Consider the following 25,341-nt stretch of genomic DNA (forward strand, 5'->3'; position numbering starts at 1 on the left):
GTCGTAAAAACCCACTTAACAAATGTCTCACTTAGCAACCGAAATTTTGGGCTCAGTTGTGGTCGTACGTCGAGGACTACCTGCACTTCCAAGGGGTGGGGAACTTGGAGCACTTCCAAAGTACTTCTAACATGGTGGTGCATGCATGTTCATTAACTGAACTTCACAATTTAGGATGTAGTATAATCACAACGTTTCTCTTTCTTGGTCAAAAAGAACAGACTCAGACACATATTTATAGATAATTTTTGCTACTGTCGTTGGAGAGTAAAGTGTCCTTTAGTCTATTATACAGTATTTGAATTCACACACACACACACACACAAAAAACCTGCAGTGGTTGAATAGGAGCACCTTTCACTGATCCTTCCAGTGGCTTAAGAAACTAGTGATTTAAAAAGAATGAAGAGAGAGTTAAGTGGAGCTTGCTGCTGGTCTGAGGGAGGAGAAAGTGAAGCTCTAGTTTCAGTTCCTTTTTTCAATATTTAAAGGAGGTAACAGCTTTGGAGGAACGGGAGAGAAGGCCTTCTGCACGTATGACTGCAGACAGAGAATTAAAAGAGCTCCAGATGAAGCATCTGCCCCTCAATATGGCTTCCTTTCAGGGCTGCTGTGTCACAGTCCAGAGATCACAGTATGGAGAACGTCAGCTCCAGAAGTTTAATCTCAGACACATATTGATGCAATTCTAAATGTTGCTTTAAGTAACAGCAGCCCTTTGAAAAAGAGGCAAGGGTTTCATCTTGTCCTGGCAAGGAGGCTTCACGGGTTCTTGGGGAAAAGATTGAGCAGCTGCAGGAAAAGACGGAGGAGCCGCCATTGGGGTGAGGGGGGGGGAAAGGTTTGAGGGTTGCTCCCGTGGGCAGAGTTCAGACCCTGGTATGCCGGCAGGTTCGCGAAGGGCCTGGGGCTGAAGCAGCCGCAGAAGTCGATGGCGATTCCTCGTCCGTGGTATCTCCCTGCTCTTCCTTGTGAAGGCCAAGGTTGATGTGAGTCTGCAGAGCGGCAGGGGTCAGCCATTCCTTGGGGAGGCAGCTTTGCAGAAACGGAATGCAGGAGCTAAAGTAGGCCAGGCGGTTCACCCAGCGTGGGATTTCCTTCCCACAAAGGATCTGAGAAATGACAGGGAAACATACAAAACAATTATTGTTTGATTTGCAGATAATTTGCTACTGCCTCCTTGTCTCCTTTTCCCGCTGGCAAGAGAGAGAAAAAATCGCGGCCTTGACTATGAGGCATAGAAGCAAAAAGAAAAAAGAAAAAAAAAGAATCCAATAAAATTTACTAAGCAGTAAATGGATGGGGAGCAAGATGACCGTTCACCACATTAGCCAGCAAACCTTAATCTATGTTTAATCCTTATACTGAAGAATCTTGAGAGTTAAAAATTACTCATACCATTGATACCTGAATGTTATTATTTTTCCTCTTAGCACAGACCTTACAATTACCCTGAAAATGGGGTTGCCTGCGGGAAAGGGGGTGGTCTGCTGTGAACTTCCCTGCAGAGAACAACATCTGGAGAAAATGGCAGGATGCCATATAGTTTATCCTGCATGCACATTCCAGAAATAGAGCAATTTTCTTCCTGCTGTGCTAAGAGTGTATAGTTCAAAATGTGATGAACACAAGTCCTGCATTGCATACCAGGAAATCTTATTCTACCGTGTGCAGTGAAAGATTTAATGAGTATTTGATTTCCTTCCAAAAGCACTTGGCCAAGAGCTTTCTGTGGTCACATGGTTTCTGGTTTTAGGATTGTCAACCCCCCCCCTCATCTAAGCTCTCTACTGTCTGTTGTGTCTTCCCTCCTCTTACACTTAAGCACAGCACAAACATGCTTGTTGCTTTGCTCTCTGCCAGGTCATCAGGTTGTCTTCATTTCATCCCCAGCTCATGCTTGAAACTGCTTAAAGTTTTTGTTGACTGATATGGAACCGTGGTGTTTTCCTCTTTAAGCAAACCACAGGCCCCATCAGGTATTTGGTTTTTTATTTGTTTATTTTGCTGTGGATGAGATCTACATCTCTCTGTGGCACTGAAGATATGGGATGAGCCCAGCATCTTTTAGGCACTTCAGCAAGTAGAAGTATACACCTTCTGCTCTGGCCCCCCACATACTACCTTACAGGGCACTGAAACAGGTTAGTGGCCTCTCCCTTGCACTCACTAGAACAATAGCTGATCAGCAGGGATGGGTGGGTGGGTGGAAGGGCTGCACAACAAAGCAGGAGGGTACTCTCTTTGCTGCTTCTTACAGGAACCTTCTCTGCACCTATTAATTGTTGTTCAGGATGCATGAGTTTGATGTCTCCTTACTAGTAGAGTTCTGAGGCTCCTTCAGTCTTCTTTGCCCCTACTCCCACCCCACAAAAAAGGTGAAAGAGCATCGATATAAAAAGCAAAGATGTGTCAAGGGGCTGACTGTGGAACAGGTCACAAACTGTGTGCAAATTCCATGTTAAGCTAAAGTGGAAGGGGGAAGCCAACCAGTATCCACAATATGATCTGGAGCAAGATAACACCAGAAAATCCTGAACCTCATTGTTGTGGAATCAGAAAAACTATGGAATGAACTTAAAGAGGTTGTTAGAGATGAATGTGACAGAGAGATTGCCAAAGACCAAGAAAGAGAAGAAGGCAAGCTGGAAATGCATATACTTTATGGGTTATATAAAGACTTTCAGTTACGTCAATCCTTTTAAGCTGGGGGATATACTTAAAAATATAACAATCCCAGAACATCTAGTTCTCCTCACCTGTACACAAGTCAGAAAGCCACTATATGTACAGAACATGGTGAAACAGGCTGCCTCCAAGTTGGCAAAAGAGTGAGACAAAGTTATCTACTCTCCACTTAAGTACTCCATCTACATGTAAAATATATATTGAGGGAACTTGGATTGGAAGAAGATGAACATGATTTTAAATAGCAATAGATGTATATACCACTCCATACAGCGCTGCCTGAGCAATTTATAATGTCAGCATATTGCCCCCAACAATCTGGGTCCTCATTTTACTGACCTTGGAAGGATGGAAGGCTGAGTCAACCTTGAACCCATCAGGACTGAACTCCAAGGCTCTTTTTAAAACTGGAGGAAATAACATCAACAACCTATGCAATGCTGATGACACTACTCTGATGAATGGAAATGATCTGCACGCTCTACTAATGAAAGTCAAGGAGCACAGGAAATACTAGGATTGAGATTAAATATAAAAAGACCAAATTAATGACAAAGGCATAGCAACCAGCCTTAGAATTGGCAACGAAGATATTAAAGTTGTGGACAGCTTTTTCCTTTTAGGATGAATTATCAACACTGAAGGAAGAAGCAGCCAAGAAATTCACTGCAGAATAGCACTTGGTAAAGCAACTATGAAAGGCTTGGAACAGATATTCAGATGCCGGGAAGTATCTATGCCTACCAAAATCAGAATGATACAGGCAATCATTACTACACGATACCCTATGGAAGCAAAAGCTAGCTTTGAAGAATTAGGATAGGAAGAGTTTTGAAACTTTTGAACTTTGACATTGGAGAAGACTCTTGAGAATATCATGTATATCTAAGCAAAATAATAGATCATTAAAGAAACAGCCTAGACTTCTCACTCCAGACACATGAGACCAAGCTCAAATTGTCATATTTTGAACATAAATGTTGGACAGATTTTCTCTAGATAAGTCTATCATTCTAGGAACAATGGAAAGAAAGAGAACAAAAGGATGACTAGCAGCAAAGTGGATGTATTGAATTACAATAGAAATGAATGCAGCATCAAAGGACCTGAAAAAACCAGTTAGGGACAGATCTTCCCGAAGAAAAGATATCTGATTGGTCACTAAGAGTCAATACCAACATGTTGACATATAATCATTAATCATCAATGCATCTAGAGTAATTTGTCTTGCACACCTGTACTTCTATAAATCTGATACAGTAAGTAGATTAAAATATATTCCTACTGTGCCTTCTTTCATTCTAGTTTAAGCGTTAACTTGTCTAACAATACTTTTCTTCTTCTTTTTTCTGTGTCATTATTCTACAGTAGTAAGAATATTTCCTACTGGGGAATCATGATTTGCTTCCTTTAAAGTGCCCTCCCCTCCATTTTTTTTTACAGAGTAAATGTCCAATAGACACTATCAGCTGATCTCCTCAGTCCCCTGCAGGTGCCCATGCATTAATGACTGACCTCCAAAAAGCTAAGTATATTGATCTTGGTTAATGTTTGGACTGGAGACCAGTAGGAAATCCCATAGCTGGAGAGAAGATAGAAGTTGACAAAGGACTCTGAAAAAAGGTACTGGCAATTCTCACATTGTTGCCAAGAAAACTATATGTAGTCACCAGTAGTCAAGCTCAACTAAACCTTACCTTTTTGTAAGCAAGAGGGTATGATTTAAATTAAACATACTGTAATGCTACAAGCATACTGGATAGGTTTACATATAACATTGTGCCAAAACAAGTGAACACTCAAAATAATAGCTTAGTCCAATTTGTGAGGCCAGCCAATTCCTTCCTAAATTCTGCTCACGATGGGCATTTTGGCAAAGGATCAAGAAACAATATGATCCCTTTGGGTGATTTTTTTAATGACTCTGTTTTCATGTTTTGTTTTATTATTTGCTTAGTGTATCACATTTATAAAAATTTAATTGCTGTTTATTAATGATATGCATCACCCTCAGATGATTGCCAAGCAGGCAGCTATATAAATCAATCACTTAATCTACTTTACAATCCCCAGAATGGAAACCATGGTGCCAGTCCCTTCCTTAAAGAAAAAGTTTTGTCACTAAGAGAACACTGCTTTCCATAAGTCAATCAAATCAAATAGAGCAAAAACAAAAAACAAAAACCCAAGTGCCTTCCAGTAACAGCACTTGAGACCTCCACTGATGTGGAATAATTTCCAGCTTAAGGTACATTTATTTAGCTCCTTTCAGACGCCTGAGAGAGAGAGAGTGAAGGTGCAGCAAATGAAAAAATGCCTTGAGATGCTCAATTCTGCCTCAATATCCCACAGAGTCTTTTAGGGGGGGGAAAACCCACATCACACGCCTACACAGCCCAATTCTCCACTGCAAAAGAAGTTTGAATACATTTCAGTAATCTGACCTCTGAAACTGCTGTTCCCTTGCAGTCATCTGCATGAAGCAATCAACTCCTTTTTCCATTGCAATGCTGCTATAGAATAGGCATTGTGCACTTTCTGGGGAAAGGAAAATTAACTCGTTCCTCCTTGCCACTTGATTCTGTCTAAGTTCCCCTAGATGTCTGCTAGCCTTATAAACCCAGGTCTGTCTTGTGATGTATGTCTCTATTCCCAGTCAGCAAGGGATTGTGACTTGATATCTGTAGAAAACCAAGTGTTAGGGATGGATTATTGGGGGGGGGAGGGGGATCCGCTCAACTGTCATAGCAAACAAGTTTTTCATCTGTGGTCCTAGAGACCGTCGAGCAGGTCAAAATGACTGATCTGGCCTTTTCCTCTTTTCCATTCTCATTATGTTAAAAAAAAAATGCACAGCAATTTCATGACTGTCCAGAGACACATAAATAACTCAGGAAATGGGAAACTGCTACAAAAGAAACTGCAATTGGTGACCTTTTCTGTGACACTTCATTTAGATTGTACCCACAAATATCAAAGAGATCAGTGTCAAGAGAAATGAGATGTGGGTTTTTTTCCTTCCTTCCTTCTTCTTTTTTAAAGAGGAAAGTATTTGATCCTTAACTGATAAGCCCCACTTAATAATTTCAGTGCTCAAGAAAAACAAATTAATGCCACTTTGTTCATGGAATCTTCATCTTAAGAACACATCCACCAAAAGAGTAACTGACAGTAGCGAGAATGGATTGATGTGTCAGTTGTGTTTGCCTATGGTTACAAAAAGGGTGCAGGGGAATCACTGACCCTCTCCAGATGGACAGCTGCCAACACTATCCACTAAAAGATGTTCTTTCATTCCATCTTAAGGAATGTTTGGTGATAAGAAAAAGAAGAAGGCAGACAAAATATTAGAAAAGAGGAGAAGATTCCAAAGAATAGAAGTCAGTATATTATTTCCATACATGTCCATGAATAAAACAGGACAATTGCCCAGAAGAACTTTGGGCTCTGAATTACACATCCTCTTTTGAAGATAAAGGTTGTAAAAAAATATCAGGGCAAGAAACTGTTTCAGATTGCCTGGATCTTGCCCTGAATGTAAAAAATTCCTCTTGGATTCTTCACAAATAGAGACCACAGATACTAAGCATGACAGGGTGGGATGGTATCAGTTACGGTTCTCTGTGGTGTTATGATAAGTGATTCAGCCACAGTGATAAGGTGACCAACCGTCCTCCTTTAGGGAGGACAGTCCTCCTTTTGTAAGTTCTGTCCTCCCTCGAAAAGTGTCCTCTTACATGTCCTCCTTTTTGATATTTGAAGACCAATCTGCAGGGCTTTTTTTCCTCATAGAACACTAAGAACGGCGTTCCGGCACCTTTTTTGATGGTTTTTTTCAACTTTTGCATGAGCTGTGCTACTCCCCCTATTGGCTTTCGAAAGCCAATAGGAATTGATGCTGAGCACGCCAAAACACCCGGCCGGCAAACTTTGCACATGCAAGTTGTCTGCAGCGAAGGCGAATTGGCAGGAACTTTGCACCCCTCCCTGCTACCCAACTACACCATCTCCTAGTTAGTTCCGAAGATACCTGGAGGAGACTGGAGCGGTAAGTTTCTCTTGATCTTCAGCTCTGCTAGGGCAATAATGGCTGTGGGCGCAAGAGGCAGGGGTGGTGGGGTGCTGCAGGCGGGGGTGTGAGGGGCGGCAGTGGCTGGCTGCCCCCTGTGCTGTGGGAGCCGCGGGGCCCTCTCTACACGGGGCTGTGCAGGGTGGGCAGTGATGCTGGTGGGGCGGCTGCAGGCGGGGGTGTGTCTATGGCGGGCTGCCCCCTGGGGCCGGAGCTGGCGTGGCTGGTGCTTTGGGAGCCGCAGGGCCGGCTCTACATGGGGCTGCGCAGGGTGGGTGGTGGTGCTGGCGGGGCGGCTGCAGGAAGGGTGTGTTGACGGCGGGCTGCCCCCCGGGGCCGGAGCCAGCATGGCTGGTGCTTTGGGAGCCGTGGGGCCCACTCTACATGGCGGGGCAGCAGTGCTGGCGGGGCGGCTGCGGGCGGGGGCGCAGCGGGCGGTTGACCTTCCATGGGTCGGGCCAGCTTTTACAATATTTTTTTCTTCAATTTATTTGTGTCCTCCTTTTCATTGTAAAAAAGTTGGTCACCTTAACAATGATCTAATCATAGTGGGAATTGTTTTGGCCCAAACTGCCTCACCAACATTGCTGGAGGATTATAAAGTAATACCCAGAGAAAGAATAGAAAGTGAGTCCACCTCTGCCAGAGCAGCTGAGAAGTGATTGCAATTCTTGTGCATGAGATGGTAAGCATTGCCTTTGTACTCTTTGCCCAGTTCCTCCATGATTTTATCCACATCTTCTTCCGTGAAGTCTGTGGTGCCCAAGGCAATGGATTCTCTGGTTAAAAAAAAAAAAAAAAAGAGAGAGAGAGAGAGATAAGAAAAGTCAACGACAGGAAATGGGCAGGCAGAAAGACAGACACCAGGCATGCTTTGAAATTGAATCTCTGCAATGAATTAAAATAGACCAGCTTCTTTTTCAGGCTTCCACATCAGCCTGAAAGAAGATCTTCCTGCTCAGAGAACTGGATTAACGTTGAAGAGTGAGCCTTTTAAAGCAGCAACAACTTTTTCCCAGGCTACTTTAATGAATAGTGGAAATGAGGCCTGAATCACTTCATCCAAATCTTTTTCAAACTGCACTATGCAAACACACACAAACACACACACACACACACACACACATCTCACTCTGTTTATCTGCCTGGTCTATCTAATGTTTAATAAAGCCTCCAAGCACAGCAGTACTACACATTTAAATATCCTTTTAGATTAATTCACCATAGCATTCACTTTAAAATCCCGAATAACTGAAAGCCATTGTTCTAGTTGGGTCTGTATTTATATTTATCTTAAAGAAATAACAACACATACATAGGGTGTAAATAGTAGTACCACTATAATCAATTAGCATTTATAAATCACATACTGTAAAATAAACACCTAATGTCTACACTGACTATTTTAATGCTGAATTTACATGCTCTTGGAGAAAAAGCTATCCCTGCCCCCTCTGCTTCCCAGCACAAGGCACTCTACTCAGGGCTGCCTTTGAATATGATCCACAGTGGGAGCAGAATGCAGTGGGTGGGAATCACTTTGGCAATGCTGGCTCTTGATTTCAGGGGCTGGGTTTGTTGCCCAGGATATTGCTGAGCAAAATTCCAGATGATACTTTTGACCAAGAAAGCCATACGTGGCTTGGGTCTAGGGCAGGGGTAGGCAACCTTGGCTCTTTTATGACTGGTGGACTTCAACTCCCAGAATTCCTGAGCCAGCCATGCTGAAGGGAAAGGGAGAGTTTCCAAGCTGAGCCATGCTAGCTCAGGAATTCTGGGAGTTGAAGTCCACGAGTCATAAAAGAGCCAAGGTTGCCTACCCCTGATCTAGGTTACCTTCTTCTCCAGACAGAACCTACCCATCCTTTGCAATCATCTCAAGCCTTCCACTCCAGATATTAGATGGGTGGCTTTTTCTTAGCTGCTCTGGCTCCTTGGAGAAGCCTGCTTTCCCAAAGTTGGGTGACCTCCGTGCTCTTTGCTAGCAAAAGAACAATGGAGATTGTTGCCTGTTTGGGCGTTGTGGTATTTTGCTGAGCTGTTTTCGCAAGGCTTACTTTTAAGCTTAATTAATTCTGATTGTTAAATTCATTTTAGTTCTAGGTCTTAAATCTTTCTTTCTTTATTGTATTAGGTGCCATCCGTCTTGTCTAGAGGCGATTCAAATTAATTTGGGTTAATTGTTTTACTTTTGAAATTGGTGGCTAACAATGGTTTTTACATGAGCCACCCAAAGTCTGCTGAAAGGGACACGTTCAGTGGTGGGATTCAGCCGGTTCTCACCAATTCGGTAGAACTGGTAGCTAATTTTTTGTTGCCCAGGTCCAGAATAGACTTCCGGAAGCGGCATCCACACAGAGAACCGGTTGTTCACATATTTGAATCCAACCACTGGACACGTTATAAAGTATAAAGTAAGTAGACGCATCTCAATTAGTACTTTTTCAATAGTGGGGGTCATAGAAGACATTTTTGAGCAAATCTCTTCAAATTTCCGTGCAGTGTTTTGAGTATGAGAGAAACTTTGTGCCATTTTTTTCCTTGTTTCAAAAACAATGTTATATACTGTGTTTATGTTGCGAATCGTTCATTCAGACTGCATTCTTTAGCCCTGGATTTTGTATCTTTCTGTGCCTTGTGTTCTTGTCACTGACCTCTGTTTGCCTAACAAAGCAAGCAAGCAAAGCGGAACAATTACAGGGACACTCTGTGTGGCAGCCAGCACCTGCTCCCCAGCTTGCTTTTTCTAGAAATTCCCCTCCCCCTTGAAATGTATTTCTCCCCCTCATCCAAGGTTCTTCAGGCACATCAAAAATTATTTATTTCAGAAGTTTACAATATTAAGACTGAGCAGTTACTCTGTTGCCTCCCTCAGTTTGCTCTAGATGGGTTAGATAGGCCTCCATATTCAGACATTAGTTTGTCCCTTCCACTTCCTCCCGTTTCTTGGTGATTTAATTTACTATAGTTTAGCTTCCAATATGGTGACAGCTGCAGGGATGTTCCTCCAATTCTTCCACATAAGAGACCTGGGGGTGGAAGGCAACTGACCCTGAATCTAATTTTATTCCTCCAGTGACAAAGAAGCAATCTGGTAAGTCAGAGGATTGACAGTTCAGACCATGTCCCAATAACACAAGGTGAGATTGTGCTGCAATATTAGTTGATATGCTGTGGGAGGAAAATAGGTATTCACCATAGCAGTTTAAGTGGGGGAAAAGATAAATCTAGGAAAAAAGCATGTGAGAACTATAGCTTGTGTTCTTATGCTCTTTTGACTCCTTAATTCACCATGGATCTGAATTAAAAGAATGCCAGAATGGGTGCAGTCATTCAGGGAGTGGAAGTAGCAAAGGCTTTTTGTTACAGATGCATGTTATTGTAGATGAATTTCTATATGCTGTGCATCTCTTAGTACTGCATATAGTGCATTCTTAACCAGCCATACACATCACACAGCATTTCTCATTTTATCACTACCACAATCCCATAAAGGAGGTTGAGGGATAGTGACTGCCCTAAGGTTGCCCAACCTGGGACTAAAAGAGGACTTGAAACTGGGCAAGAGTTAAGATTGCCTTCCTTACACCAACTTTTCCTCATTTGGTGTCAATCAAATACGGCCCCATTACCAAAGCCACCGAGGCAATTCACTGTATTGGTTAGGCTAGGGATATTAAGGGTTGGCCCTAACACATGGTAGGCACCAGGTTGGGGAAAGCTGTAGGATAAGTCAGGCTTTAATCCTCTCAAATCCACAACCTGCATTGTTTTAACTGGAGTGGGGCCCCCCGTTTAATAGAAAAGAGCTGCGCTTAAGTCTGGGGAATGAAGCTGAGGGCACCTTCATTTTAGCAAGATGGAATTCAGGAGGTTCTCTGTTTGCTACCTGTGATGCATTCCTTTTAGGAGTTGTACTGCAGTTATTTTCTATTTTCCACCTTAACATGAGAAATTTTGCTGGCAGTTTTCAAATGTCATGGTCAGAAGCAGCTCTGAAGGGTGCAAAATGAGACCTTGGAAGCTTGTCCATGGCTATTTTATAGTATACTATAAAATTAAGGCGATAGCCCTATATGACTGCGTACAGTATATGCTGATTTTTGCCTGCTTCCTTGGTTCTCAGAAGGAATCAAAGAAAGGAATGCCTCAGGAAGAAAGCAGAAAATGGGGCAATGACCTCCTGGTGGCCAATCCAGAGAAAAGGTAGAAAAGAGCTCTTACTTGAATTTAAAGGTCTCTCCAAGCTCCACTGCACTGCCTGGTGTGATTTCAAAAATCCCACTGAAAGGATAGGGATGTCCTCCATAGGCAAACTCTAGCAAGAAAAGAAAGAGACTGTAATTAAGAACGTCAGAGCAGCATCTGTGGTGGGATTCTGGCTCAAGATAAGATAAGGTACAGTGTGACACTTTCCATCCATAGTTACATAACTTGCTTCTCTTCCTCCTTAAAGAGACCAGACTAGTCTGCAATCTAAGATAAAGGTAAAGGTTTCTCTGCTAGTTGTAGTCATGTGGCCAGCATGGCTATACGCCAAAGATGCATGGGACACTGTTACTTTCCCACCAAAGTGGTACCTATTAATCTAGTTGCATTAGCATGCTTCCGAACCGCTAGGTGGACATTTGCTGGGGCAAGTAACAGGAGCTAACCCTGTTGCACAGAGCTCGGATCTCAAACCCAGGCTGTGAGTTCTCCAGTTGACCAGCTCAGCATCTTTAACCACTGAGCCCCTTAGTCTGCAATCTACTCCAATGTTTTTTTGTCAAACAGGGCATTTTTGCTGACCTGGCTTTCAGTCAGCATCAAGCACCAAGACTGAAAGATGATGGATTTCTGGAATATTCTGCAGCTTGTGCTAAGCCATATAATACTATGTGCGAAAACAAATATTTAATATGAATTCACTAAGTATTATTATCACATCTTGTTTCTTTTCCAGAATTAAAGGGTGGCAATCAAATTTTCTAGGTGTGCATGTCAGATGTAAATCTGGGATGGTCAGTTGCTTTGGAAGTGTCGTCCAATGCTTGGGTGTTGGTAGTGGTGATGATGACAATGACGATGGAAGATGTAGTAGTAACAAGACTTATAACAAAATACTGATGCATGAAATGAGGCTATGCATGATATTTGACTCTCCATAAAATGTCCTCTTCTTCCATCCTATTTTCCATTAAATCTTCCAAGATTTAATTCTGGGGCCCTTGAGCAGACTCAACCTCATTGAGCTACTTTGATCCCTAAAGGATTATTTCCCTAATTTTTCTTCATCATAGCTTTTTAATAGAGTTACTTATATAAGCAACAGCATAAAAATTGTTTAGAGCAAAGGAGAAAATTTATCAGCCTGAAACTCAGCAGAACTCTCAGATTATCTTGTTGCAATTCGAACTTCCTTTGGAATCTGCTCTGAGAGATGAACGACCAATGACTAATAAGGTAGTCAGATTCCAGAACCAGGTGGCAATATATTTGCTCTTTACCCAAAAGCCAGAACTAGCTAGTCTTACTCCCTAGTATTTATTTTTAAAATAGGGCACTGCTGAATAAGTGTATAGTTTTGCAAATGAGGTTGCATTCGTTCTTGAATTAGTCAGAAACAGTTGGACTAATTATGCCCAATTCTTAGAAATAGCTAGGAATTATCAGAATTGCAGCCCAGCAAATCTGGAGGTCAGTCATGGGAATGCTGAGTGATATATCCATTAAAATACAAAGCAGCTTTTGCGTCAAGAGCTAAATGACAAAGATCTCCTTTCCACTAAGAACTTAAGACAATTTATTTGAGAATCTTCCTTCATGTTATCCCAATAGCGACAACCCTATGAAGAAAATTGGCCAAATATCACCTAATTAGTTTTCATGATTGAAGATGAATTTCAGTCGGGATCACCCCAATCTTAGTCTAACACCTCTATCACAATACTTCAAGTTCTGTAGAGCTATCACACAGCTCTTGGCTCCTCAAAGCAGCTCACCACTTCCTTCTTTGCCTGCACCCCTGAGCCACAAGTCCACAAGTCATAAAGGGACCGTAGTTCCTCAACTCTTTAAGCAGAGGTGGGGAACGATGGTCCCTTTATGACTTGTGGACTTCAATTCCCAGAATTGAATCCCCAACCATGCTTTAAGGTGACTCATAGCTCTTGGAACAGAATGGCGTAAAATTGCAGAGTCTGTAATTTGAATTGCCTTCTGCCTCCAAAATGGATTCAGCATTTGTAAAATGCAAGAAAAGACAATTTTATTTTGCAGTGAGCTATTGAAATAAAGGAAAATATCCATACTGTTAGAGATTTTCCATTTCAAAGATTGCTGCCTCCAATCTCAGCAACTCCTGATGATATAAGGTAGGGGTGTCAAACTCGATATCGTCACGTGATGTATCATGACGTATCGTGACGTTTTTGCCTTTGCGGAGCCTGGGTGGGCGTGGCTTGCATGTGACGCATTTGGCTCGTGGGCTGCCAGTTTGACACCCCTGATACAAGGCATTGGCTTACAGTTTTAATGTACCTGATCATATCTGCAGTCATTTTGCTGTTTACGGCCTTTGGTTCACTTAGTGAAGTGTCTTTGAATCAGGATCAGCCCTGATGACTGTGGACAAATGTCCACCATCTCTGCCTATCTCAGCAGCAATCCACAGTTCTTTTAAGGACATTTCAATTATCCAGATCCTGTCCATCTGTTGTCTTCCCCTTCTCTTACTTGCCTCAACTTTGCAAGCATGGATTGTCATCCATTTGTATCAGATGCCCTTAGTAGCTGAATGCTGCTTGCTGTTTGTTGCCTCAGGGGAGCCATCCATCTTCATTTCATCCAGGAACTGATTCTTCTTGCAGTTCATGATAATCTTAGTAACCATTTCCAAATCCATAATTCAAGAGTATCTCCTATCCCTTGTTCCTTATAAGTATCTAGTTCTCATGGCCATACATTATATCATTAGAAAAAAAATTACATTAACTATGGTAATCTTTAAACATTTGTGCAATTTTAATCTATCCAGTGGGTTTCCATCTGCACTTTTGCTTTCCTAAGTGACTGCTGCTCTTAACACTTCATTTATGCGGGAGGGGGTGGGGTTTGCAACCTATTAAAAAAATACAATTTTAATTCTTCCTAAAACAATCTCAAGGAGACACCACCCTTTTTAAAAGTAGAATATTCCAGCAATTTTCAGGCATAATTCACAGAAAACTCCATACCTCTACCGTAGATCTCAATTCCAGAATGGAAGACTCCAATGCCCAATGTGGAGGTGTATTCATTTATCCAGTACTAGAGAAAGACAGATTTAAAAGCATTTGATGAGAGAGCAATGCTTGGACAGGGTTTTTTCCCTTTCCTTTTATCCTGCAAGCTTTGGATTATGAAGGTAAAATATAAAACCTTTAAACAGCTGAAAATAAAATTGCACAAAAGGTAACACGTTTTTAAACATCCTTAAGAATAGCTTAGTCAACAACCTAATGATTACAAAGGGGCCAGTTCTCTTGAAAGATTGATAATTGGATGTTCTCCCTTGATTTAAACAACAGGTGTGGAAATGAAGGGAGATACATCCAAGAGTTTAGACTGAGGCTCTAGAATGGAAACCTGCCTGGCACAAAAAGAAAGCCAGGGTTAGATTTAAAAATGGGATTCAGAAATCTACTTAATGGGTCAAGCAGCTTTTTAGAGATAATGATTGCTTTAACATTTAGGATTTAGATTTATAATGGGAATTAAAACTAACTCTTAGATTATAACTTCAACTGTTACATGGAAATAGATTTGTGACAATGAAAGACATTTTGCTACTAAATGAGGAGTTACTAGGATGAGAAATAGAATATACTTGTCAATAAAGTAAGAAGGTAAATTTTGGATTAATATGTATATTTCAGTTATGTTAATTATCTTATAATGAAATGAGGGAAATTAAGGTTATCCAAAGCTTAAACATTGGTTATAAAAGGCTAAATTGGAATATATAAATTGGAATTAAATAAAACCTAAAAACAGGACTTGGATATGTATAACTAAAATGTTATTGATAAATGTGATGATTGACTGAGCTTTAGCTAGAAACTTATTAATATGAATATGATATAATATTTGTGGGAAATAGAGAGGGAACTTTTATTGATGTAACCTGAGATATATATGAATTATTTTGTTATTGGACTATTGATTAACCTATCACCACGCTGCTTCCTAAGTATTTGGATGTAAAAATTTGAAAAATTAATGAAACTTGTATATAAAAAAGAAAGAATAGCTTAGTCAGCATCTGCTTAGAAGAGATTCAAAAGCTTCTAGAAGGGTTACTTCCTGGGTTTTTGAATGCCATGACACATTTCTGGACTGCAGTTGCCTACAATCTGTTGAACAGCAGAACTGAGTTAGAATACAGGTTGTGACAGTATGTCAGAATAATCACAAAACCAGTCTTTCACCTGGTAGAATTGTCACTGAAGATCGTCAGGGGAAAGGGGTGGAAGATTAATGGGCTTGCACAAGAAAGGGCTGGTGTCCTGAGGTACATAAGGGTGGAAATGGGAGCTCCCTCAGATTTCAGAATACTGTATGTTGATTACATGTTGATTACAGCTGAGCAGAGAAAAAGAACTGCTTACTTAAAGTAAAACGTACAGTAAAGGAAACTCAAGTGATTTTGGCAAAAAAAAGAAGTTGAAACATATTTCACTTGACTGATGTAATGATGACAACTTGTGTTAGCTTACCAGCCATTGTCATCCAAGCCTGCATCTTTTAGCCTGGGCTTCCATGTTCTTTTAAGACTTTTCTTGATAGCTTGTAAAGGTATGTGGGAATGTCCTTGGGAGGCAGGTGAGAGAGATGCAGACTGGACAACAGCATGTAAAAGATGTCTTAGTCCACAGAAAAAGAGGATGGTGTGGGAAACATTTCAGAAGGAACCCTCCCTAATTTTCTGGAGAGTAAAAGGAAGGGAGGGGAGAAATACTTTCAGTCTAGCAACATTCTGTTAATGTAATCTTATAATAAACAATTAATGCCCCTGCTTGTACTTCTTGTCTGGATTACATTGCTGGGCTAACATATCTCTGCAGAGATCTATCAGAAGGAGGATGGGACTATCAAAGAGAAAACATCACTCCCACCAACACTGGCAGGGCGAGCTACTGTATATGAACAGCAAATCCCATTCCCTTCTAGCATTGAAGATGTTACCTAGCCAGGTAATGAAACATCTGCACAAAACAACCAAGCTCAAAGAGCACCAAGGAGTATACAAGATGGAACTTCTATGGAACCTTTCTCTGCCATTTCTGAGGCATCTGCATTTTGCTTGGTAAATCTCTGTAGGTCTTTTGAGCCTTATTTATGTGAGAGATGAGAAGGGGAGAAATGTGAAGAAATGTGAAGAAATCCTTACGCATTTCTCCTGTGGAGCCTTGGGCCAGCAGATAAGATGGGAGGGAGTAAAAGGCTTGGGTGAACTTCAAGGCAGGGGGCTTCCAGGACTGGAGTGACAGGTAAGGCCAAGAAAAGATTCCCTTTGGGTACCTTCACTGTTGTAGAAGAAATGGCATTGGTTGTAGGGTATGACAATAGAGCAAAGGGGCTCTCTGTGAACTGTGGAAATATGAAAGTTATAGATGGATGGAATTTCATTTACTCTCTAGCTCTATTTCAGGGATTGAAAAACTAGGAGACAAAATTCTTTCTTATAGCTTTTCAGTATGGTTTGTAAAAAATACCAGCTAGGTAACCATATTGCTTCAAATTAAGTAGCGCTCCCCTTTCTCCTTCCCTAAATTCTGCACTTACTGTGTCATCATATATGTATGGGAATATTGAATGAGTTGCCACATAAGGTCTGGAGGGGTGGTGATATTTTGAGAGAGAGAAAATGAATAGTTAAATAAAATTGCATAAATTCCAAGACTCAGCCAACTTATCTGACTGCTAACTTTTCACAAAGTTTACTCTCACTATTCTTCTGCCAATACATGCTCTCTTTCAACCAAACTAGGAAGACCAGACCAGGAAATCAACTCCAAAGAAAACTAGAAAGTACTTTTATTGAGGTTGGTTATAATAACAGAACCTTGCAAGTCTGATTATGTATCTGTACCGCCTCTCCTTTCTTATATCCCAGTGCATCAGGGCTGTATCTGCCTGAGTCACTTCTGAATGGTATTTTATTTCTTAAGGCTTAAAAAATGTTTCAACCCTCCCTTTGCCTACATAATGGTTCTTGTATATTTCCATCACAGTCACCTTTCTAACTCTCTACACTCACTGGTATGGTCAATTAAAAATCTTGCCTTTGCCAGCAACAACTTAACTTGATCAATTTTCAAATCCTACAGTATGTAGTACACACACATTGCAATGCTTTTTCCAGCAATTTAGTCCCAGTTGTGTTAATAAGAGTAGCATTTAAAATAATGTTCAAGCAACTTGTACTGGTTTAAAACTATTGTGATTCTCTTCTTATTCATCACAATGAATAAGCCTGCTAAACAAAGAGAATGAATCTTCAATCTGTGTGTGCTATATAAATTGGCAAAAAAAAGTGCTTATCATGAAGACTGACAGTGCTGGGTGAATGGAGTCAAGAGACGGTTTAGGACTTCAGTATATTGGGACAGTGTTAGGATTTTCTAAGATCAGATTTTCACTTTTGAGAGACATGCTCAAATTCACTTTTGAGAGAGGCATTCAAATAAATATGTTACAGATACTTGATCTTCTTTCCTTTGTTTATACTGGAATAAATACATAGTTTGGGGGGGAACACTTCACAAGGATGAAGATAAAATTCAGGAAGCATATAGGCTGTTCTATTATAATGAAGAAAGTGAAATTAGATGCATGTTACAGATTTAATATTTTCTTCAGATGAAATCTCAGCCTTCTGTCACAGATATTGAAGATCTAACCCCTTCTGAATCCCTCTCTGCATTTTAATATGCCCATGGGCTTATTTCATATATTTTCAAATATCACAAATGTCTAGAAACCTGTTCAGATTGTCAGTATACTGATTTTATTTTATGTGCTAGAGTTTCAGAATCTCTGATTCCGATCCTCTGATGATAATGAATCAGTTGGCAAAGTTAGTTAATTTCTCTTGGCTAATCAACTAAGTTGCTGTCAACCAATCCCTCTGCTTCAATAGGATTTTCTTGCCATCTGGATTGTATACAGCTACCATCTCTGGATGATCCTAATATGTTGGAATATCAACTACTGTAATAATGTTAATGCATAATGATATGCATAATCCACTTTCCTTGCCTTTCTACTTGCATTATTGATAGTCTGCTATCCCTAATAACTCACTAAGTATCTGCCGATGCATTTTGAATGTACATTATGGTTGCACATAAAACAGAGTTGTCTTATTATTCAACAAACAAATCCCAAATATCCTTCAAAGGAGGCAGCCGCAACCCAAATAATGTAAATTCCCAATTCCAAACAACCTTGCCAGCAAATTTCCACAGCTAGACAAATGTCTTTCCTTACAGAAAGCCGCCCTCATATTCCTTGGTTTCTGGCTGAGAAATCAAGGACAGTTAGGAAAGTCTCAACAAGTGACAACACCGGGTTCATCTTAGGTAGACTCAGAAGCTAAGCTGAATTGGGTCTGGTTACTGTTAGAACAGAAGACCTTCGATATAGGTCTGATTTCATTCTTGCCCACCATAAAGAATCTAATCCAGTTGAGTTTCTCTATGAGACTTCTGGGGGGCAGGGGAGGGCGGGGAGGGGATAGTTTTTGGGTACTCGGTGTCTAAAAGGTTTGACATCACTGTACTAAGTATATACTATACTATACTATACTATACTGTACTGTACTGTACTGTACTGTACTGTACTATACTATACTATACTATACTATACTATACTATACTATACTATACTATACTATACTATACTATACTATACTATACTATACTATACTATACTATACTATACTATACTATACTATACTATACTATACTATACTATACTATACTATAAATGTTCCCAGGTAGGAAAGAGGGACACATTATGTTTTTGAAGAAGTCTTAATGCAAGTGCTGTGACTTATCATGTGTACTTTCATTGGATGTTGAGAAATAAGTAAATAATGGTGTTTTTTGTGTGATGACAACATTGGCACTTGGCATTCTGAGAGGTCCTTGGTTTTCTCTGAACTTGTTTTCTTGCAGACATTTCATTACCCAAACTAGGTAACATCAATACTTGTGATCAGTGCACTAGCACTGATGATGTTACCTAGTTCAGGTAAAGAATATATGCAAGAAAACAACCAAGCTCTGAGAGGTCCCCTCATTTCAACCCTGAGCTATTCTCCTTTATTAGTGCTTGCCATTCTGACAACATCACATTTTGCTGTGGATAAAACTGGCTGTCCTGGTTAGAAAACAATGGATTATGGTTCAATGCTTTATCTGAACTCAGCCAGATTTGGTAAGTTTAGTAAACCATGGTTGAATACCCCCATGATTTAGTGAGGTTTGGGAACCCTATGAAAACCTATACAGCAGAACCATTTCATCTGTTTCTGATGTTATGGTTGGAAATGCCACGGTTTGGGTAGCTAAAATGATGTCACTGGTACAACCAGAGGAATTTCAGCAAGCTTCAGGGAAATTAATTTTTGCAGAAGTACAAATCTTTAGGGAAAAACCTACTGAAACTACTGAAGAAATTGGTTCCAGTCTCATTACTATTAGGAGAAAAAGCAAAACACCCCAACAATGGGCAGAATTCTGTAGTAGGGCTGCAGTTGAGATGCTTCACACAGAAGCTTTATAACAGCATTAAAATGTGGTTCAGTTATAAAATAATGAATGACAAACTTCACTTAAAATTAATGTATTAAATTATATAATTTATTTTTTTAAAAAAAATACAGTCCAACACACAATGTATATCCACATCTACATCTATTTACGCGCACGCACACACACACAAATCCCATTAATAATGTCTGGTTTTTCTAATTTTAAAACTCTTTATATTATCATGTTAGCTCATTTATGGACCCTGTAGGTGGAAAGCTGGACATAAATTTACTTAATTGGCTGATTGATTGAAAACCGGCCAGTAAGTTTTTCTGATGCCATTAATCATAGGAAGAAAAGCATGCAGCTTGGTTCTTGACAGCTACCTGATCATCTGATCAGATCCTGGAGACCAGACTGCAAGGAGAAAGAGGGATGAAGCACATGGAGTCATAGAAATGATCCATTAATATGGTGCGGGTGAAGGAATATGTGCCCATTAGAGGAACATGAAAATCAGGAGCATCTGCAGAAGAGTGAGGTAAAAAAAAAAAGGATGGACTTTGATTAAAAGGTATCAGCTGCCATCCTGACTTTGAAATTGAGCCTAAAATTCCTTATGTCTGGTCTGTGGGAGATTTACAGCCCCCTTATGTGCTTCCTGACAACCAACTGTACTGACACAGAAAAGGTTGGTCTGCTTTTGGTGCAGCCCGTCATATGGGCCCAGCCATCGTGGTTTGTGAATCATGATTTTGTATGATGTATACATTTAGTTGATTGTGGCTTATTCAATCAGACATATTCACATATTCATGTGAAGAGCCATTCCATGTAAAGTTCTCTGAACATGTTTCAGGTCCTGTCAGCACTTCTAAGGTTAGCAGGAGGACTATAAGGAATGTGAAGGATTATATACCCAGACAATTAATTGCTGCTATCACAACATTTGATTATGCCATATATAATATTCATCACTTTATTAGATGTACTTGCATCTGGTAAATTGCTCCCCATTTGTGCAATTACCTGTCTCTGAAGGTGCAAGAACAGAAAGAGACAATAATCACCCTCCTTTCCTATTTCTTGTAGTGTTTTCTTTTTTAAAAAATAATTGAGTTGTAAGGATGATTTTTATGGGGAGGGTTGAGGAAAGCATGAAATGTTCCCCTTTCTTCATTATATAAAGAATTATGGTTTGGTTCTGTATCCCCTTCATATTTGTTATTCTGCCTGGTCTTTAAGAAATTGCTAATCTTGAATCACTTCCTTTTGATTTTCTCCCAAATACAGAAACATGGAGCATATGTTCTTTGGCTCCTTGTCATGCTAGGATGTAGTTAGATGGGTTTGCCTATGTCTATACTGTTTTTCCAGTAAAAAGTTTTTCCATACTGTTATAGTTACAAATCCTCAAAAATCCTTGCTCAAGTTAGATTTCAGATCTTAGAAAAGCTCAAGCACATATGGGGGATGCTTCAATTTTCAATTGAACATCCAGGCAATGAGGTTGAGGCCCAAATGGTGCATGTTGAAATATTAAATTAGGGAAAGTTATACATATTTTCAGATGTCAATGATTATCTAGTTTCATATTGCTTTCATACTCTTTTTTTAATTTTAAATTCTTCTGTTTATATTGGGTAAGGGAGCAGAAACATATAAAAAAAGCAACTTGAGCTGAATTTTAGAGGAAAAATGCTGGGGATGAAGGGGTGAGAAAGAATTCAGAAGCTAAGCATCACATACAGCTTGTGACATTACTGTATTCATAAGCAATATTAAGAGTTTGAAAATGAGCAACAGTACCTAATCCAAGTCTTTATTTTTAAAAAATTGACATTTCCTCACTGCCACTATCTCTACTTGTGCAAAAACCATTGGAAGCTTCTGTGATCACCTTCTTGTCCACCAACCTGCCTGAGAATGGTATGATCTAATATTCTTAAGAGAATGCAATGAGTAGCCTCCAATCAGGGCCTTGCACTCCCATCCATCCCATTGGTTTATTTCATGCAGTGTACATTTGCCTATGGATCCCCCGTTCCCATGAACTGATGCTGGAAACAGAAAGCAAAGCTGTGAAGGCACAATCGTCTTTAACATTCAGAGAGTTTGTTGAAATGAGAGCATTTTGGCATGATGCCATGGCAACTCAACCTCTACAGGGAAGAGAGAGAAGCTGGCTTAAATCCAAGAGTTGGAACAAATAAAGTTTCCATCAATGGGAAAATGGTCTACCCACAAGTTCTGCATAGCTTCACTACTGCAAATAGTAAAATAGTAAAATAGTAAAATGGCCTTCAGCTGAAACTGAACAAAGATGACAGTGTGAGGCTATGCACAGGGAGGGCTACTTTGGAAGGACCTGTTGTGCATGTTTTCCTTACTGAACAACTTAAATTAAATTTGACATTGAAGTCCAATAAAATGTTCTGCAGACATGTGCTTCCTGAGGAGATTTTGCTTGTGGATATGCCAAGCCCTCATAATGGAACTTTGTGAGGGTCCAGATGTTGTCATATTTCATTTATACTTTGAATTAGGTTTGCACATGTCTTCAAAAATTGTACCTTGGAATGCTTGGAGATGGGGAAGAAGCACTTTTGTTGTGCAAGTGCCCACAGGGAAAAGTAGCCAGGAACAACTTTTGAAGCAGTTGTGTAGGGCTGGAAATCTTTAAAAAAGGAAAGGTTTTGTTATACCTCTTATGTTTTCCAAAGAACTGTTTCAGTCTGAATCAAAGGATTTGCAAACTCTAGTTTGAATGCTTCAGAATCTGTTCTAACTGTCAAACTTTCATACTTCTCATTCCCTTCTTCTTGTATCATCTTTGCCTGATAAATGTTCTGGGTAGCTTGAAGGCTTAGGTGCCATTTTCATATATTTTGGTTGCCACAATGAATGTATCATCCAGCTAAGGTTTTGGTATTTTTTCATCAATGGATCAATAAAGATTGACTTTTATTTCTATTTGAAACCCAATATGCTTTACCCACTGCTGCTTTTAACATTTTTCTTTCCAGAAAGAATTAGTGAAGAAGAAAAGGTCACGATGGCTACTTATCTCTTTTGATAAATGGTCTTTAGATTCCCCCTGAAATGGTATTTCAGACTTTGGATTGAGCCAACCGGTGGAAAAAAAAAATCTTGGAGTAGGATGTGGATTTAAACTTGGATTCCAATGTCCTATAGGATTATTAGGCTTGTATAACAATTAGTAGTATTAGATGCAAAGAACTGAGTTCAGAATAATTGCTTTTATTTCACTGAAGATCCTCCTTTTTAAACACTGTCTGCCAGACCTCAGTAGGCTTGAACTCAAGGGTTACTTGAGTGTTCCTGGCCATGACTACCTGATTTACCTTCCAAAGAAGGCTCCCTAGCTTGAATTAATCATTCTGCCAATAGTGAGAATTTGGTTCATATCAGTGGTGGGATTCAAATATGTGAACAACCGGTTCTCTTCTGGAAGTTCATTCTGGGCCTGGGCAACAAAAAATTAGCTACCAGTTCTGCCAAACTGGTGCGAACTGGCTGAATCCCACCACTGGTTCATATTCATGGCAGCACAACTTGTTTAACTGATTTTGTTCCAAAGAGAATTCTTGTCTTTCTGCAGGAAAATGTACAAATGTTTTTCGGTGAAACCGGTCTATCAGAGCAACCTGATCTATCCAACTATGGGACAGAGCATACTGCTTCCGCTTGTACACAAGCATTTTTAGGACAGAGATGCATAGCTGGACAAGTACCGTTCTTGGGTAAAAGCAAATTGGTTGAAGAAAATCCCAATAGATTTTCATAATGAAAAGCAGCCTTAAGCTCCTCAGAGAAGTATGAGGGAGGAAGTATTTACAAAAATATTTAAGGATCTGGAGAACTGTGGGAGGAAAGTGGCCTTAGACATCTACTCAAACAGTCTGTTTTGCAGTTTTTAAAAAAGTCTATCAGGGACTTGTGACACAGATATCTTTCCATTAATATATGGCTCTATTCTCACTGTGCCAAAACCAAACAAACCACAGTATGCTCTAGTGGGCCATTTAAATTCAGCCACTGTGTCATGTAAAGTGCACAAAATGTATAAAGTGGAAAGTTTGCTCAGATGTGGCCTACCACAAATAATATGTCCTGCAGCTACAAATCATTTGAAGACTGCTCTGAAATATGAAAGAGATTCATATTTGCAAAGACAAGCCTTCTTTCATAGAAAAAGGCAGGTTAAATCTCCTTTTCCTCCACTGGGATGACTAGCAAACTCATTGCTGACTCTTGTTAGAGAAATTCCCTTCCCAGAGTTCCTCTTTCAACCCAAAGCAAAGCAAAAGAGTTCTGATTCCTGCAGTTGTTTTTTTTTTTAATGTAGTTTAACTACCGCTCAGGACAAATGGTATTTTCAAATGGCCCATCAAATGCGTCGGCATAAAAGTTAAGACAGTTCAAGAATAAGATGTATCCACAAGAGATAGATGTATAACTCACACAAAGCATAAGAACACCCCTAAATAATCTCCAGGTTGAAAACTAGCCCAAATCATGATTCCTCAAAGTGATATTGATTCCATAAATCAGCTGGGTGCATGGAAGTGGAAGGGAAGAAGGGGGAAGAAAAGGAGGAGGAGGAGGAGGAGGAGGAGGAGGAGGACAGCCCTGCCTTGAACACCTTGAGCTTGTAGTAACCATGTATAAAATAACAATCTGGAAGAGGAAAGAAAAACTGAGATTGTTTGAAAAATATAATGAAACTCGATGTACGGATTTAATAGCTGCGATGTCAGAGCCTCAGTTATTTGGTGAATAGGAGGTAGATGAAGAACGAAGTGCACGAGCAGACGTTTTGCGGTCAGTCCCTTGCTTGTAATGAGAACATGAAAGGAATCCTGCGGCTCCAATCTTTTGACTCCAGTTCTGATCCTACAGGGGTCAACCAGATAATGGAGAGTTTTGCATTAACACTGTGCATGCTCTGGAGGCAATGAAATGTGGGTAGAAAGCAGCCACACCTAGCAGCCCATTAACAGTCCTCAGCCCCTGATCTTTAAGTAACGTGCACGAGGAACCTTGCTTTGAACTGAATCAGAAGGAGAGGGGATAAACAAAGACAAATACTCTAACCCTTGGCTCTATTCCTCTGTCCTGTTTCTTTGCTTATTTCAGTGGGATATAAGAAAATAAAATGTAGGAACCAATCACACATCTCACTTCCTTTTAGCACTCTCTGTGTGCAGTATATAAATAAACCTCTTCCAAGTCTCTCACCGTGACATGCAATTATTTTGCAGCATGTAATTCACTTTAAGCATATATTTCTGGAGTCATTAAAGCTATTACCAGCTGGAAAAAATAATGCATATGGAAATTTTAAAAGTAAAGTAATGATTACTAGCATGCTTTCTGGCATGCTGGGCCCTTTTAAAAAGTTTCCCCCTCTCTTCAATCTTTTTGTTCATCAGAATTCATGCAAGATTTCCCACTATGTCCATTAATCTTTTCAAAATCTCATAGGCTTGTCTTAGTAAAACAGAATTATATCTGTGTTGTCCCCATTCTCATCCTTTAACATTTAAGTGAAGTCATCTGGATTTAAGCCTAGGCAAACGTTACAGTATGTCCATGAATGTAAAAAGAATCACCATATACAGAGTTTAAGAACCACATCTACCGTATATGCTTATGAGTGATGCCTATCACTAATGAAATATAAACTTGGTTCATGCATGCTGGTCATTACATAATAAATACAACTTTAAGTGAAAAATATGTTAATCATACATGGAAAAATTATCTCAATTAGCCTTC

The 25,341-nt window shown here is 40.0% G+C and overlaps 1 protein-coding gene across 1 annotated transcript in view; it reads right to left on the reverse strand.

Annotated features, from left to right (window-relative positions):
- Positions 1–869: 869 nt before the first annotated feature.
- The window catches only part of LOC107291076 (deubiquitinase DESI2-like), a 64,628-nt gene continuing 40,156 nt past the window's right edge, over positions 870–25,341 (reverse strand). Inside the window, 4 exon segments of the mRNA XM_029284869.1 lie at positions 870–1,112; positions 7,395–7,536; positions 10,982–11,075; positions 13,975–14,168. Coding sequence (XP_029140702.1) covers positions 870–1,112; positions 7,395–7,536; positions 10,982–11,075; positions 13,975–14,168 — 673 coding nt within the window.

The sequence above is a fragment of the Protobothrops mucrosquamatus genome, unplaced genomic scaffold (assembly GCF_001527695.2).
Source record: "Protobothrops mucrosquamatus isolate PMUCROS unplaced genomic scaffold, P.Mucros_1.0 scaffold1044, whole genome shotgun sequence".
NCBI lineage: Eukaryota > Metazoa > Chordata > Lepidosauria > Squamata > Viperidae > Protobothrops > Protobothrops mucrosquamatus.